The sequence below is a fragment of the Girardinichthys multiradiatus genome, chromosome 9, assembly GCF_021462225.1.
Source record: "Girardinichthys multiradiatus isolate DD_20200921_A chromosome 9, DD_fGirMul_XY1, whole genome shotgun sequence".
Taxonomy (NCBI): domain Eukaryota; kingdom Metazoa; phylum Chordata; class Actinopteri; order Cyprinodontiformes; family Goodeidae; genus Girardinichthys; species Girardinichthys multiradiatus.
The window spans coordinates 1,469,107-1,485,374 of NC_061802.1; the positions used below are offsets into that span (position 1 = coordinate 1,469,107).

The 16,268-nt window shown below is 40.0% G+C and overlaps 1 protein-coding gene across 4 annotated transcripts; it reads left to right on the forward strand.

Annotated features, from left to right (window-relative positions):
* Nucleotides 1–1,232: 1,232 nt before the first annotated feature.
* Nucleotides 1,233–8,703, forward strand: LOC124873728 (zinc finger protein 260-like). Of its 4 annotated transcripts, none has more exons than XM_047374625.1 (4): nucleotides 1,233–1,517; nucleotides 1,631–1,796; nucleotides 4,991–6,175; nucleotides 8,422–8,703. In XM_047374625.1, exons 2-4 carry the CDS (start codon nucleotides 1,730–1,732, stop codon nucleotides 8,451–8,453), a joined length of 1,284 nt encoding a protein of 427 aa, XP_047230581.1. In that variant the 5' UTR covers nucleotides 1,233–1,517; nucleotides 1,631–1,729; the 3' UTR covers nucleotides 8,454–8,703. The 4 variants fall into 4 exon arrangements, with proteins under 4 accessions (XP_047230581.1, XP_047230579.1, XP_047230580.1 ...); XM_047374626.1 differs by having other exon boundaries at nucleotides 1,236–1,517; nucleotides 4,991–5,893; XM_047374623.1 differs by having other exon boundaries at nucleotides 4,991–8,703.
* The last annotated feature ends 7,565 nt before the right edge of the window (nucleotides 8,704–16,268 follow it).

A 16,268-nucleotide genomic window follows, 5' to 3' on the forward strand; every position in this document is an offset into this window, starting at 1 on the left:
GCCTACACAGGGGGAACAGATGCTAGCAGAGTATGGAAGCAAATCGTTACCATATTTCAAATGAAAAAGCATTTCCAGAAATGCTTTTTCATTTTAAGAATGTGGCTGCATTGTTTGACTCATAAATAAAATTAGTAATCAATCATCCTATTTGCATTTGCATTTTCTTCTTCATGACTGCACATTTTATGCCATAATCAAAGAGAAAACAAAGCAGACATTGCTTTTTCGTTTTCGCGATCTGCCCGCAAAGTCCTGCCCAGAACTCGAAAACGAAAAAACATTCCGAGCTGCGGGCGCAGAAGAGTGACGTCAGCAGCTGCTCTTCCTCAGCTCCCTGCTGACCGAGCTACCCATCTTGTTCGGTAGGGGGCGCTGTGCACGTCTGCATTGCATTACATTGCCAGACCGGCCGTAAAAACTTGCCAATGCGGTTGCCGCTGTTTTTGTGGAAGCTGATGCTGATTATCGGCAAATGGGATTATTGTTATAGCCTGTTACCTTTAAATAATGATTTCATTATTGATTATTATTTAATAAACAGCTTTAGACCCATAACATAAGGTGATTGTAGTTACTTGACATGGAAAATAAATAGCACTATGTTTATGTGTGACGTGTTGAAAGGATGATGAAGATTTATTGCACAAACAGCCGGTTTATTATAGATCAAGAGTGGCTATTCTGAAATGTCACTCACAGAAAATTATAAATAAATGCTTAAAAACACGCTGGATGTCTCAGCCCATGAGCCTGCCACCAGAACTACCAGTTCTTCCTGCCACCAGAACTACCAGTTCTTCCTGCCACCAGAACTACCAGTTCTTCCTGCCACCAGAACTACCAGTTCTTCCTGCCACCAGAACTACCAGTTCTTCCTGCCACCAGAACTACCAGTTCTTCCTGCCACCAGAACTACCAGTTCTTCCTGCCACTTCCACAAATTGAGCTCGACTCTGCTGCAATTCAATCAATTTCTCGGCACGTTTGCAATGTAATGCAATGCAGAAGTCCACAGCGCCCCCTACCGAACAAGATGGGTAGCTTGGTCAGCAGGGAGCTGAGGAAGAGCGGCTGCTGACGTCACTCTGCTGCGCCCGCTGCTCGGAATGTTTTTTCATTTTCTAGTTCTGGGCAGTACTTTACGGGCAGACCACGAAAACGAAAAAGCAATGTCTGCTTTGTTTTCTTTTTGATTATGGCATAAAATGTGCAGTCATGAAGAAGAAAATGCAAATAGGATGATTGATTACTAATTTTATTTATGGGTCAAATAATGCAGCCACATTCTTAAAATGAAAAAGCATTTCTGGACATGCTTTTTCATTTGAAATATGGTAACGATTTGCTTCCATAGAAGAGGGGAACTGGATTTCGCACAACACCTTTTACGTCAGCACTTGCGTCTTCAACACAAGCCTTGATACTTCAGCAAACATCTGCCTGGACTGGACTAATGGACACAAGCTTCGAAGTAGACATACTGGATACATAACTGGAAAATAGCAGATTACAAGGTTTGTGCTGTTCTAACATTTATTAAAACACTTTATTAGATTATTTCTCATTCAAGACTCGGACAGTATTTGCAGATAGTGTTTCAATTAATACCAACTTTTCTCTGTTTTAGCAACAGCAACAGGCTGGTAGAGGCCAGTTAGCCTGTGAGCTAACTGAGAAGCTAACTCTCTCGGAGGACATTTAGATAAAAGCACAGAAATGACTTTACATGGAGAATACTGCACTGTTCACAACCTTTTTCATGGGGAAATGGAGAAAACAAACTAGATTTCCCGGTAAGGAAACCACGTTTCATGAACCGTGACGAGAAATATCAGCTAGCTGCTGCATTGATTGTCTTGGGTACCACAATGCGTCCGCCATATTGGGAAGGGAAACGGCGGACAGTAACGTGAGCAGAGTCTCCCCGGATTGTAGCTTAGGCTTCATACTTCACTGTCAGATTGTTTCTGATATTTGTGGTCTTTATTATCTACGATGTTGGAAGATTCTACATTTTAAGAAATATTCAAATTACAGAGAGTTTTAGTGTCAGACTTCTGCTACTCATCAAAACAACTAATTTTTATTAATCTTGTTCGATCAGGACGCCCCTTGGGAACATCGTCTCTTATTTTCTCTCTTGTCTTGTTGATCATCAAGGTGTTTATTGTAAATATGAGACAGTCCTTTGTGTTACTTTTGGTCAGCAGTGGTTTTCATCTTAGAAATCTCCCTAGGAGGTCCAATCTTCCTTTCTTATTGTTGAATCATGAACTCTGACTCTAACTGAGGCTAGTGAGGCATGCAGAGTTTTAGATGTTGTTCTGAGTCCTTCTGTGGACTCCTGGATGATCTCTGCGTTCTTGGAGTAATTTTGGTAGGCTGGCCGCTCCAGAGTCATTCATTCAAAACTGTGATGGAATTGAAATGGAAATAAACAATAGAATTAATTTCAGTCTTAGATTTAACTCTAAAAAATAAAAAAAACTCTTACTATTGAACCCTTTATTTAAAATTTAATTAGAAAAATGTAGGAGACATTCCCATGTGAAATCCATATGCATCATTTATATTTACTGTATCATTCAGGAGTTTGTGGGGTATAATTTAGAATAATTTAGAGATCCACATCATCAACTCAAATGTGTTTGTAACAGAAAGAAGTAAATGTGAATATGTCTGGTTGTATGATGTTTGCACATTAACACGTGAAGGCACAGCATTAATCAGTCCAACATGGGTCTAAACGTTTCTTTAAACACATTTTTAGTTGAAAATGTTGCAGACAGCCTGACTGATTAAATAAAACTAATGGTGCTTTTGTCCTTTCTGTCTGTTCAGCTAAAGGATACTGTAGGTTGGGTGTCGTCTCTTCACATGTTTATGCATGGTCTAAGTGCTGCTGTCGTTCACAACAAAAAACCATTTAAAAACCATTCAAACTTCCATTTATCACCACCTAAGTTAAAGTAGTCTGACACTTGACAGAACCTTGACCTTTAAAAACGTTTATCCTGTTTATCCTTCCAGGTGATGATGTAAACTGTTGCTCATACTGAGCTTACAGCAGCCCTAATTATTTCTAAATTCACACCAGTTCCTCTTGTTTTTTGAAATAGTCAGAAATACATTCCCTTCTCATTAATTGTACATTTATTTAAAAAAAAACAATAGGATTTAAAACTATGAAATTCCAGTGCAGAATCTCAGCAAAATAAATGTTACAAAAATGGTTTGTGGGAAAAAAGCAAATGTTTCTGCATAGCGATCATCCAGGTCAGCTGATGTTGTGATTATAAGGACAGTCACTAGATGGCCAGGTGCCTCATGCATAAGAGTGTGCAGCTTTCATGCTAAAAGTGGGCGTTTTGGAGAAATCTTGAAACTCACGCCGCAAAAAAACATTCTGATGTATAAAACTGGATACACAAGTTACCACACACCTTTCATTCATTACATCAAAATTTGGGTGGAATTGAACGCAGCTGCACTTGCCTTTTTGACTGCCTGTCCCCGCCTATCAATAAATATGCAAATTAGTATAAGTACCCAGGGGGCACCCACCATGTGTCCAAATAACCATGGCAACAGTGCTGTGCTGCAGTCACAACACTGTTCCCACCATGAGGGATGTTTGTAGTGACTTACAGCAACCAACAACTTCTTCCATTGGTGATGTCCTCCAGCTGAGCCAAAGCTGCCATCGTTCCATAATTACCCACAATTTTACGCAGCTATTTATGGACGTGTGGTTGTCTCCAGCTTGTCCACCTTAGGAGTCATCAGACCTGACTTGTTAGGAATTAATCTGCTATTCAGACACAGTTTTATTTTTTAGTGAGAATAAGAGTATCCCTTAGATGATTCACATGTATTTTATGCTCCTCAGCGCTCAGACCGATGAGTATTTCCATCTAGAGGTGACAAAAACAGAGGAAGTTTCACAGTTTCCATCCGACTGAGGTTGTTTCCATCAATTTCTGAGGTTTGCTACTTTATTGTATGATCCTAAATGTGATTAAGTTTCATTCCTCGGGTTTAAACCTTAAAAGCTCAAACCCATTAAAAAACATAGCGGTTGATGCTCCATGAATTAAATTAAACTGAATGGAGTCATATTTCAGTGTATTTAGGGGAAGTTTAGTTCTCTGTAGTTTAAGGCTATTTAGTCTGAAGTCTGATGGGGATTTTCATGAGATCCGATGGGTTTTGTCTGTTGTCTGACATTTGAGGCCAGTTGATGTCTTTCTGATCCTGAAGATTGGTACAGTGGACTGACAACGTTATTACCTGCAATCTGTTACCGATGAGCTGATTCTCAGACTGAGGCACTCAAGAGAAGCACTCAGGAACTCTCAAACAAGTTTATTAGCCGCTGTAGGCGGTGACATGCGCACGCAGGCGCCATTGCTATGGATCGGGTCATGTCAACAAAGCCATGCTGTTCTGATGCGGAATGAACATCTGTCACAAAAATGACTGTAGTGCCCTAATTTCTCACGTAATTATTCTTAAAGTATGGATCATTTAAAGCTGAGAAAATCACAGATGTTATGGTACATATAAATATGTACTCTCCCTAAACATACATCTATAAGCAGCATGGGAACCGTGCATTATATTGTTGACAGGTGTACCTACTGTGCTCCAAAGACCGCCGGCTGCGTAGTTGTGATTACTGTATCCAGTTGTGTATACTGTCCAGGGCACACTGGCCCTCGGAAGCACCGGGCCATTTACCGGTGGCCTGGCCCGCTTAGCTATCGGACAGAACTAAAGGCTCAGTTTGGGTCACGCTGTATTTCTTTAAATAGTTTTTTGAAATATTTCATGCTGTTTGTGTGGCTCACTCTGGGATCAACTTCGTATGACTTCTTCGTAAGAATGTGATCAATTTACAATTTTTTTGTCCAGAACAAACCAACAAATCTCACACAACTGCAAGTTGTTTAAATATTCTTAAAAAGTTTTTGTTCTGTTTCTCCAGGTTTTCCACACATCATGTCTGTTAATGCATTGGAGGTTGATGCTCATCACATTACCCTCTTTCCTATTAACCAAGAGACCACACAAGACCAACTAACAGAGATGAAAGAGGAGGAAGCCGAACTGCAGCAGACGGTGGAGGTAAAACCACACCCAGAATCACAACCAATCAGAGGAGAACATGTTGAACTCAGCATCTTTCAGGATGTAAAGCAGCTTGTTATAAAGCAGGAGACTGATGCCTCTATGCTGCCTCCTTCTAATGCGGACATGTTACACACCAGAACTGAAACAGAACTGCAGTGGATGACAGAAATAAAAGAAGAACCAGAGTCTCAACAGATTAAGGTGGAGCAGGTTGAACTCTACCATGTTGGAGTGAAGAAGGAAACCGACAACTTTATGTTGTTTCCTGCTTACAAGGACTCCTCCCACAGCGGACCAGAACCCCTGCAGTTAACTGAGGCAAAGGAAGAACCGGAACCTGTAGAAAAGGAGAAGCTTTTCAGTGATCATGATGAAGAACAGCTTGCAGTGAAGCAGGAGACTAATACTTGTATGATGACTCCTATCAGTGAGGAGGACATCGGTAAATCAGAACTAATCAAGGACCAACTCCTCTCTTCAAACCCCTCTAAAACTGAGGAGCAACATCAGCCAGGAAGCAATCGGGAAGACTCAGGATCAGGTAGAGAGGAAGAGCTAAAGCCAGAGAAGAGACATCAGGACATCAGAAATAAGAGAAACAATGCGGACAATTCAAAACTAGGCAGCCATAAAAATGTTGTGCCTTCTTGTGAAACCTGTGGCAAGTCTTTCATTCAGATTGGACAATTGACTGATCATGTGTGCAGTCAGAAGCCTTTCCATTGTCCGACTTGTGGAAAAGGCTTTACTGTGAAAAGTAAGTTAAATATTCACATCATGACTCACGAGAGAGAGAACCCATGTCCTTGTAAAATATGTGGTAAGTCTTTTAGAACAGCCAGCCATTTAGCCAGTCACATGAGAGTTCACACAGCTGGGAAGCAATCTTCACTCATGACTTGTGGAAAGGATGTCGCCGAGCAAAATAACTCAAATATTCAAACAGGTGCTCACAAAGATGAGAAGCCATTCCTCTCTCCGACCTGCAGGAATAGTTTCAGTGAAACAGGAAGTTTCGAAACACACAGAGTTCATGTTGGTGAGAAGCCTTTAAGTTTGACCTGTGGGGAAGTTGTTGCCCAGAAACCTGATTTAAATGTTCCAACTAGAACCCATGTGGGGAAAAAAACATATCCATGTCATCTGTGTGATAAATCTTTCATTCAAAGTACCGATTTGGCACGACACCGTAGGACTCACACAGATGAGAAGCCATATTCTTGTGAACTGTGTGAAAAATCTTTTAGACGAAATAACATGTTAGTTCGTCACATGAGAGCTCACACAGGCAAGAGGCCATATTCCTGTAAAGTGTGCGGGAAAACCTTTAATGACAGGAATCATTTGGCCAGTCATGGAAGAACTCACACCGGTGAGAAGCCTTTCCCATGCATGGTTTGTGGGAAAGGTTTTAACAACAAATCTAACTTGAATTACCACATTAGAACTCACACGGGTGAGAAACCACATCCGTGTGAACTGTGTGATAAAACTTTCAGAACCACCAGTTGTTTGACTCGTCACATGAGAACGCACACAGGTGAGAAGCCATACTCTTGTAAAGGGTGTGGCAAATCTTTTTGCGACAGTAGTCAATTGGCTACCCACATAAAAACCCACACAGGTGAGAAGCCTTTCATCTGCCCTGATTGTGGAAAAGGTTTTATTCAGAAAAGTAGCCTGAGTTATCACATGGTGACACACACAGGTGTGAAGCCCTTCTCATGCCATGTTTGTGGAAAACGTTTTACCCAAAACAGTAACTTGAGTTATCATGTGAGAACTCATACAGGTGAAAAGCCATTTTCTTGTAAATTTTGTGATAAGTCTTTCAGTAAAAATGGTGATTTAACTCGTCATGTAAGAACTCACACAGGAGAGAAGCCTTTCTCATGTCTGACATGTGGAAAAGGCTTCATCCACAAAACAAACCTGAGTTATCACATGAGAACTCATACAGGTGAGCAGCTGTATTCTTGTGAATTGTGTGGCAAAACTTTCTGCAGAAATTGTGATTTAAGCCGTCACTTAAGAACGCACACAAGTGAGAAACCTTTTCCTTGTGAATTATGTGATAAATCTTTCAGAACCACCAGCCATTTGGCTCGTCACCTTGGAACTCACTCTGCAGTGAAGCCATTTTCTTGAGAAATGTTAAATCATTCAGTGGATGCTTCCTTCAGCAGTCAGACAGCAGATCACCAGAGAAGAAGTGATGATGAGGCGGTTAGGAAGGAGTTCTTAAATCGAGGGCATTTACCTCGCAGGATTTCAGTTTATTTATATAGCACTAGGGATGGGTACAGGATTCGGTACTTTTATAAATACCGACCGAATTCCGTCAGTACTACAGAGTACCTATTCATACAAATTTAAATGGTACCATGTTTCGGTACCTAAATGCATCATGAGAGAGTTGTGTGGGTGATTTTCCATGCTGGATATGAACACAGCATTGCACGCACAAGAGGCATAATGACATCAGTGGCCACTGGTACCGTCAACAAAGCAAGCATGGCTGATAGAAAGCGCTCTCCACTTTTCAAAATGCGACGCAGATTACGCTTGTGATGTGGAGTGGAATACTTCTAATTTGAGGAAGCTCCTGGTTAAGCATAAGATTTTCCTCAAGGCTGAAGAACGCACAACTATCATTAGCCTCGTATATACGGCTACATCTCCTGCATTCGGCTCCGTTAGCACGCCTGCATCCGTTAGCGACTCATCATCTGCAGCCAGCAACATGGGAGAAGAAATGTTTGACACAATTAAGATGTTACCATACAAACAGTTGGATGTTCATTTGATATAATCATTAAAGTTTATACAGTGGTCAGAAGAAGTATTTGATACACTGCTGATTTTGCATGTTTTCCTACTTGCAAAGCATGTAATTTTTCATCATAGGTACATTAACAAATACTAGTGGCCGAACGCTCTCAATTCCCCAACAAGTTTGAATATATAAAGGTTTTGGGTGAGTTAGTAACAATTATTAATGACAATAAATTAATTATAATTAAATGCTAGTAGCCCAATAATCACAATCCCATAGTGTACTCCTAACATCTATTCGTTGTGAAAGGTTTTGGTTATTGTTGGAAGATTTGTACATGAATTATCATTGCTTAGTTTAAAAAGGTTCTTTATCTTTAGGATTTACCATTAAAATACATTTTTATTTATTTAGTTTGGGGAACTTTGATAGAAGTGGTTTGAATACTTTTCACATTTATCTTTGAAGTATTTTAATGAATTATTAACAGAATTGTCATCTTGTCTTAGAGTTACATTTGGGTGGTTGCTATGCAGACTGAGCAGGAACTTGTGTGTGGAGGAGTTTGGGAAGCAGTCTGTTCTCACCCCAGCTGATCTCCGTGTCCTTGGATGCCAGATGTGGACGTGTGGGCTGTATCAGTACCTGGACAGAACCTGTTTTATTCAGTAGGACTTGTATTTGTGAAACTGTGTGTAGCCACACCCACGATGCTGAAACATGAGTGTTTTTTGTTTCTTTAATAAAAGGCTGTGACTCAGAGCAGCTCCTCTGAGAGGATGAACTGATAACTTTGACTCACTTGTGTCTTCATTGCCTCTGAGTTTATCAGTGTGTCTAACTCTGACATTTCTTTGGTCCTTCGAGCCGGATCACAGGTGTCTCTGTTCGGAGGAGCCTGGTGCCTGACTGAGGGTTAAGTCTGCATGCAGCCTCCAGCACGGCTGGGGAACTAAAATCCTTCACAGTAAATTCTGTGTGGGTAACCGATCCGTGGGCCGCGGGACTCTGGACTGTGGACCAACGTGATCCCGAACAGAAGGTGTGATTGAACTCACGAGGTAAAAAGTTAAACCTAGGTAAAACGCAGGCATATGGGCCTGGCGTCCGTGGTAAAAAGAAGTGTTGCACAAATAGTCTAGGTGATTGAGGCCTAAAAGTGACTGTTTGTTGGTGCATCTGAGTGTGTCTGCAGAATCATTCAGCCCTCTCACTGAGACAACCCGAAACCTTCGCAGTGTGAACATAAAGTTGCTCTCCACTGAACCTGTGGAATTCTGGTTTGTATTTTTAGGCATTTTATTAGCAACAGTCTAAAACCTCTTTTACCTTCGGGATTAGAACCCTAAGCGGAAAACCGGATGAAAACCAGGTTTTTCATCTAGAAGCCTGTTTTCCGGGAGGACATTAGGGTCTGGTGATAAATTCTGTTTGCTGGTGGATGTACATACATATTTTATGTTCTGAAAATAAATGAGATAATAATAATAATACATAGTTAAAAGTTATTGATTAGGAACTATTAATTAAAATATAAAATAAGTATATACACCTTCTCCATGAGATGGGAAGCTGCGTTCAGAAGCCTTGCTAAATGGCAGAAAGATTATAGTTTCAAAGGGGACCTCACAGTCCCTGCGTGCACACCGTTGGTAAACAGATGAAAATAAAAAAATAAATTAAAACACTGCAAGAACAGCCTTTAACTAACATAGCCATAATACTCAGGCCAGAACTTTAAGCTTAGCTGAAAACTGAAAACAAAAAGGGGGGCAGACCGCCACCCATCCCAGTTCAGAAAACCAAGGTAGCCCCAAATTATTCAGAGGAAGAGGTGGTTTTAGAGGAAGAGGTGGTTTTAGAGGAAGAGGTGGTTTTAGAGGAAGAGGTGGTTTTAGAGGATGTGGTAAAGGACAAGTGAAAAGAGGAGGTGACAATGTGGACAACATGGACATTGGGCTAAAAAACTGTCCAACAGGACAATCCAGTGAACAATGACTAGATAAGGAAATGTTGTTAAAGAAGTGATCTGAGAGTAAAAGATTTTGTAGGCAAGCATTAGTGAGAAACAGGTGCTTTAAAAATCATTCTAGGGTGTTATACTACCAACAATATCATGATAAAATGCAAAAGATTCATTTTACAGGGAAATAATTCCATATTTGGCTCAGATTGTTTGCATTCTTGATTTTTTTTTTCTCTTTGAGAGAAGTTAAATTTCAGCTCTGTGAAACGACCTTGACAGGAAATGTAGCTGCCTGAAAACAAAGATTAAACTTCTGCAAACAGCAGAAACCTGTCTCTGCTGAAAGGTCTGATGAAGATTGTAACTCTACCCTGCATGTCTACATTCTGCCACAATCTGCCTTTTGAAAATGTTTTGAATCTTGCTCTGTATGAATACAAAAAGAAAAAATGGTTAAATCTGCAGACACAAAATGAACCTGGATTGAAACAAAATTTATTTAATCTGAGATCTTCTCCAAATGCAACAGTATATGTCAGTCTACATGAGATACTAACAACTTCACCTACTGGTATAATATAAAGATCTGATTGAATATGTGAAACAAACAATGATGAAAGTTTTTCAACAGGTGATGCTCATCCAGGAGGAAGACAGTGTTCCTAGGAAATGCAGCTCATTCATTAACAATCAATTTTTCTCCTATAGGTGGAAGTTTTGCTGACTAATCATAGGCTGGATCTATGAAACATGATGAGCACAGAACAAATGACCAAGGTTCTGACTGACCTATGAACCTCACTGACCTGACAATGATAACATGACACCCAACAGATAACACCTTTAAGGTGGACCCACTAAGACCACCTTATTGATTCTTGGTTGTTGTGACTATGAATTTGAATATATTTAATATTAATAATAATATTAATATTTTATCAAATAATATTTGGGTCTGTTAAGGGTTGTCCTGTGAATACCGGCCCAGTAAGGCGATGGTATTAGGACAGAATAGAAAGGTGTGAGATGATCTCTGACATTATTGAACAGCATAAACTCTGCACATATATGGAATAAATTCACACAATTTCTTAAAATACAAGAATTTATTAATAAAAATAAGTCAACTCATAGTCAAACATATTTCAATCAACAAACTCTTTACTTTGCTAAAACAATCCAACTAAACTACCAAGCAGAATTAAAGAATAATGAAGACTAATGGACTATATACAATATAAACAAGTTGATTAAAGATGATTGATAATTATGACCAAAAGAGTGATACAACATTACCATGAAATGTTTATGTTTGAGAACCAAGGATTATCTTGAAGAATCTGGAAATGAAGTTAAGTTAGTCTTGGAACCAACTTAGACAATAATCAGCAAACATTTAGACAACCATTCACAATGTAAGATCAGATAAAATATTATTTTAATAAAATAATGTTTTAAATAATGATCTGCTGAATAAAACCAACCTTCTGGATGACCATTTCTCAACAGTGTCTAATTAGATACTTTTAGTTATTAAAATAATATTTAAGGAAATATTCTGGAAAAGAGCCAAATCTTTCTGGAGAAATATGGCTTAATGGTGTTTTCTTAGTTATCAGATTTAGTAAAATGATGTTCAGGGACACATTATTTACTGGATTGAAAACTAAACCTTTCTGGGTAAATATTATTTGGCAGCACGTGTTCTTAGCTTGTTAGCAGTTGAAGCTAACAAAGAAGCTGATAGCTTAGCACCAGAATCAAACACCTTTAAAATACCGTTAATAAAAGGGTTAAAATGCATAAGTGCGGACGGTGCGTTATGATCAATCTTCTGTGTATAAAATCACCTTTTAAATAAAGTTTGTCTTAACTTTAAAAACACACACACACAGAACACAAAACTGAGCACATGGTGCTGAGCAGATAGTCTGCTAGCACTAAGATAGCTGAGTTCAACACAAACAAAACTTCATAAAATGAAAAACGTTCCGTGGCTGGGCAGCGGCGGCTCGCTCTGTCGGGCTGACCAAACTGCACAGTTGCTATGGTAACCACGGTGATGCTGTCCCTGTTGTCCTCCTTTCAGACCGGAAAACTGCTTCACTCGGCGTCATAGAGACAGGGTCTCTGCTGGGAACTCTCTGTAACACAGTTTGCTTCTGTAGACCTCAGAGAGAAAGTCAAGCAACGCTTGTACCTTAATTACCCCGTTGATGAATGAATACCTGATACACAAACAGCAATTCATTCATACTTAACTTAGTGCATATGATCGATAATCATATGACACCCACGGATCCAGTTGAAGAGTTATGTCTGTTAAGAGACATTAGCACACTGGGTCTCTCTGGGTCTGGGTGACCCGTGTAGAAGAGATTGATTCCTTGAAAAGGTGGGGTTTTATACGGCCAGTGGCATCATGGGAACTTCGCTGTTACCCCCAATTCCTAAGTTGTACCGAAAGTAGGTGAATGCAATTTATTTTGAAAGTTCCAGAAAAGTCCGTACCGCATTTCCTTTTGTAACCATGGCTGTGGGTCCCAACATGGTGAATAAAAAAGAATTGAAGCGTTCAAAACAGACCTAGTGGAAACAAAAAGGATTATGAGGAAACAATGTGCATTTTAAGAATAATAGAAGTCAAATTATGTTCAAATTTTTGTAAATAAAATGACTGACAGAGAAATAAGTAAGTAGTGTGTGAATGTGTGTGAATGGGAATGACTGATTTCATTGTAATGCATCTTTGAGGGACATTAAAAGCGCTAATAAAGGTCTGATGTTCTGATGATCTTTGCCAAACTTATATCTTAATAAGGTTTCCAGAATCTTTTCCAAAAATCATATAAAGATGGCAAAGGTTCTACCTGTATTGAAAATACTGATAACCATAAGAAAGTTCATAGATCCATCTTCAATTTTTCCTAATTATTTTACAAACAGGTTATTTAAACTTTCATGTGACCAAATGTCTGTGTTTGACTTTCTGTTTTTGTGAAATAAATGTCTGTTTCATGTTATGTAAAAATTAGGGTATATGTCCATGATAATTAAAGACTATAAGAGCAAGTCTGATCCTCAACATACCATAATAATATTAGATCAGTTCTTTATGGTAAAACAAAAAGATTTTAACAGATGTTTAGACTTTTTCCAGTCAGGTTCAGAATGATCAAATCAGACTCAAATTTAACACAAGATGAAATGAACCTTAACAGAATTACTGGACTGGACTGAAATAGAGAAAACTTGAGTTAATTGAAACAAACTTTAGTTACTTAATATAAATACAAAGTGTAATTAAAAGGGAAGAACTGACTGAAACTACAGTGTGTTTATAAAACTGGGTAAGACAAACTAAGATAAGATATAATATGCTCTTCATTTCTTGTGTTCATCAATGAGGAGTGAGGTTTTTTTTTATAAGACCTAAACCAAGCATTATTCAAATAATAGCAACTTCCAGAAATAGTAACCTCATACTTAAATGTAATAAGGACTTACTGTATAAAAAAATAAATAAAATAAAATATGATACAAAAGAATAATAAGAATAATAGATACATCTAAACAAAGCTAGATTAGAATAGAACATTCAGAGCTGTTATAATCTTACTGATGAAAACCACAAAAATTGTTATGGAACCAGATGATTAAAAGAGAGCAGCTTTATCAGGGCAAAACAGAAACGTTTGTAGGAAAGATCAAATATCATTTTATTTAACATTATCATGGCACCATACAGGTCTTATTAACATCTTGGACTTCCATATTATGTATGGAAAGAAATAAAAGGTATAATTGGCAGCACAATGGAAAAATGCAAAGTTATTACTGAAATTATTAGAGACGGCTGAGCTGGGGGGCAACAAGCAATCCCACCCCAGCCCGCCGCCTCTCCCCGTGGGCCACTCCAGAGTAGAAGAGAGTCCAGCCCCTCTCAAGGAGATGGGTTCCAGAGCCCACGCTGTGCGTGGAGGTGAGCCCGACTATTTCTAGTTGATATCTCTCAACCTCCGGCACAAGCTCAGGCTCCTTCCCCCCCAGCGAGGTGACATTCCACGTCCCTCGAGCCAGCCTAAACATCCAGCCGAGGTCTCCACCTTGGTCCGCTGCCCAATCCTCTTTGCACCGGTCCCTCACGGTTCCCCCTGCAGGTGGTGGACCCACTGGGGGATGGTCTTGCGTCTCTCGTTCGGGCTTGTCCCGGTCGGGTCCCACGAGGAGCAACCCGGCCACCAGGCGCTCTCCGACGAGTCCCAACCCCAGGCCTGGCTCCAGGGTGGGACCCTGGCTCCGCCGTACCGGGCGACGTCACGTGCCTCGATTTTGCGGTCGTCATGAGGGATTCTCGAACCGCTCTTTGTCTGACCCGTCACCTAGAGCCTGTTTGCCATGGGAGACCCTACCAGGGGCATTTAGGCCCCAGACAACATAGCCTCTAGGATCATTTGAGCACTCAAACCCCTCCACCACGTTAAGGTGACGGTTCAAGGAGGGGTTCTAAATAATTTTATTGTATTTAATAATTTATTTTACCCTGGTAATGTTTTTGCTGCTTGGATTTTATGTGAAACACATTGTAACTTCGAAAGTTTTAGGAAGTGCTCTAAGCAAATCTTTTACTTTCCACGTGAATTCTTGTTGTGTTTAATGTAACTGTTTTTACTTTTGGGATATTTATAGTGAGAAAAAAATCTTTTATGGACTTCACTTATTACATTCTTAATGAAAAACATTGTTTGCAAGTCTTTAAAGTAATATTTTTGTAATTTTACATCATTATTTTCTGTGCTTTTTTCCTCCCTGTCCTGTCTGGCAGAATTGTGGTCTGAGTGCCAACAAGCAGCCCAACAGATTTACTTTCACAAGTTGAGCCCCATCCTCATGCTTACACATGTAAACACTCACACCCAACGTAAAGACACAACAATAGATGGTGTACACTCAACATACATACTCTAAACTCCCAGGTCCAGGTACAGATACCCTAGTGGGGCAACTGGACCCAGGAGGTGGTCCCCTTCATTCCAGGATGGAGACAAGGAGACCACTCAAGCCACCAGTCCAGACTTTACAACATTGTTCCACAAAACAGTTTTGCAGACTGTCTGCCCGGGATCAATCTGGAGGAAGTCCTGCTGTATCCGCAGAGCACGAATATTCAATCTAAAACAAACTTTACCGCAGTCAAAAAAACGCAGTTATGCGCTTTAAAGTCCGTGTGCCTATAACTGTCTTTATTATTGCCATGGCTGAGACAAAAACCTCCTCATAAAATTGGAACTTCTTCAGGCAAACTGGAGCTTCACCAGTCCAGACAGCAGCGTCTCTCCTCGCTGCTTATCCTGCCACCCCCCACCTGAGTGGATCGGAGCCACAGTGCCTAAAACGAGCCAGTGAGGAAGGGGCATTGTTGTCGCGGTTTTTGCCCGTCCTGCCATTATTCAGCAAATAAAGCCAAGCCACTCTATCATTGCATCTGCCATTGAACACAAGAGACCGGCAAAGGAAAATAACCACGGGTAGCTCCTCCACACGTGCACATGTCCGTACTTTGCTCAGATGCGTCTAGAGTGTCTGACTTCAAACTTGAGGCGCTGGACGCCTTTTTGGCGTTCTGAACCCATCATAAGTTGCTCCGGCTTCTCTTCAAATACAAGTGTCTGCTTTTGTCTAGAAGGGGGCTTCTTTCGCTTCTTTCGCGTTATCCGGCGAAAGAAGTTGCCATCATGTTTCCGTCTCTCGTTGTGATACAGTTTCAGGATCAGTGTCACAAAGTAACTCATCTATTTCTGCTCCCAGTTTGTGTTTTATAAGTGAACCTTTTTATCTGATTAGAGATAAGCGTGTGGCATCTCTAATTGCGATGTGAATATGCTGTTTGTCTTTATATGTTTATATTAAACTCCCTTGGTTTCTACTGTGGATTATCGTTTTGTTTTTAGTTGCTTTTAGTTGAGAGAACCATGCATACCATCGCCTTTCTGCAGTAATTTTAGTTGTCCATACGGAGGCGCTAGAGTCCTGGAAAACGTGTAACTCATCTGATGACATTGGCACTCTATGAAATTTGAGTTGTTTGTGTATTTTAAACGAAGTAATGTAATATTTACTTACTGTGGACCATTCTTTTATGTTGTGTATATCTATGCTGGCAACAGTGAGCATTAACCCTCTGAGCTCTGTGGTGACATTCTTTTTTAGACCATTTAAGCTGTTTATTTCCCACATATCTGGATTTTCTTCTTATTGGCTCCATCCCTTTGAACATATCAACAATATACTGTAAACATCTAAATGTGAAACTTAACTTTGACATGGACTTTTCTTCACTCTGACAGGCTTTCCACAAAATCACACTTAGTGGTCGTCAGATGTTGTTGA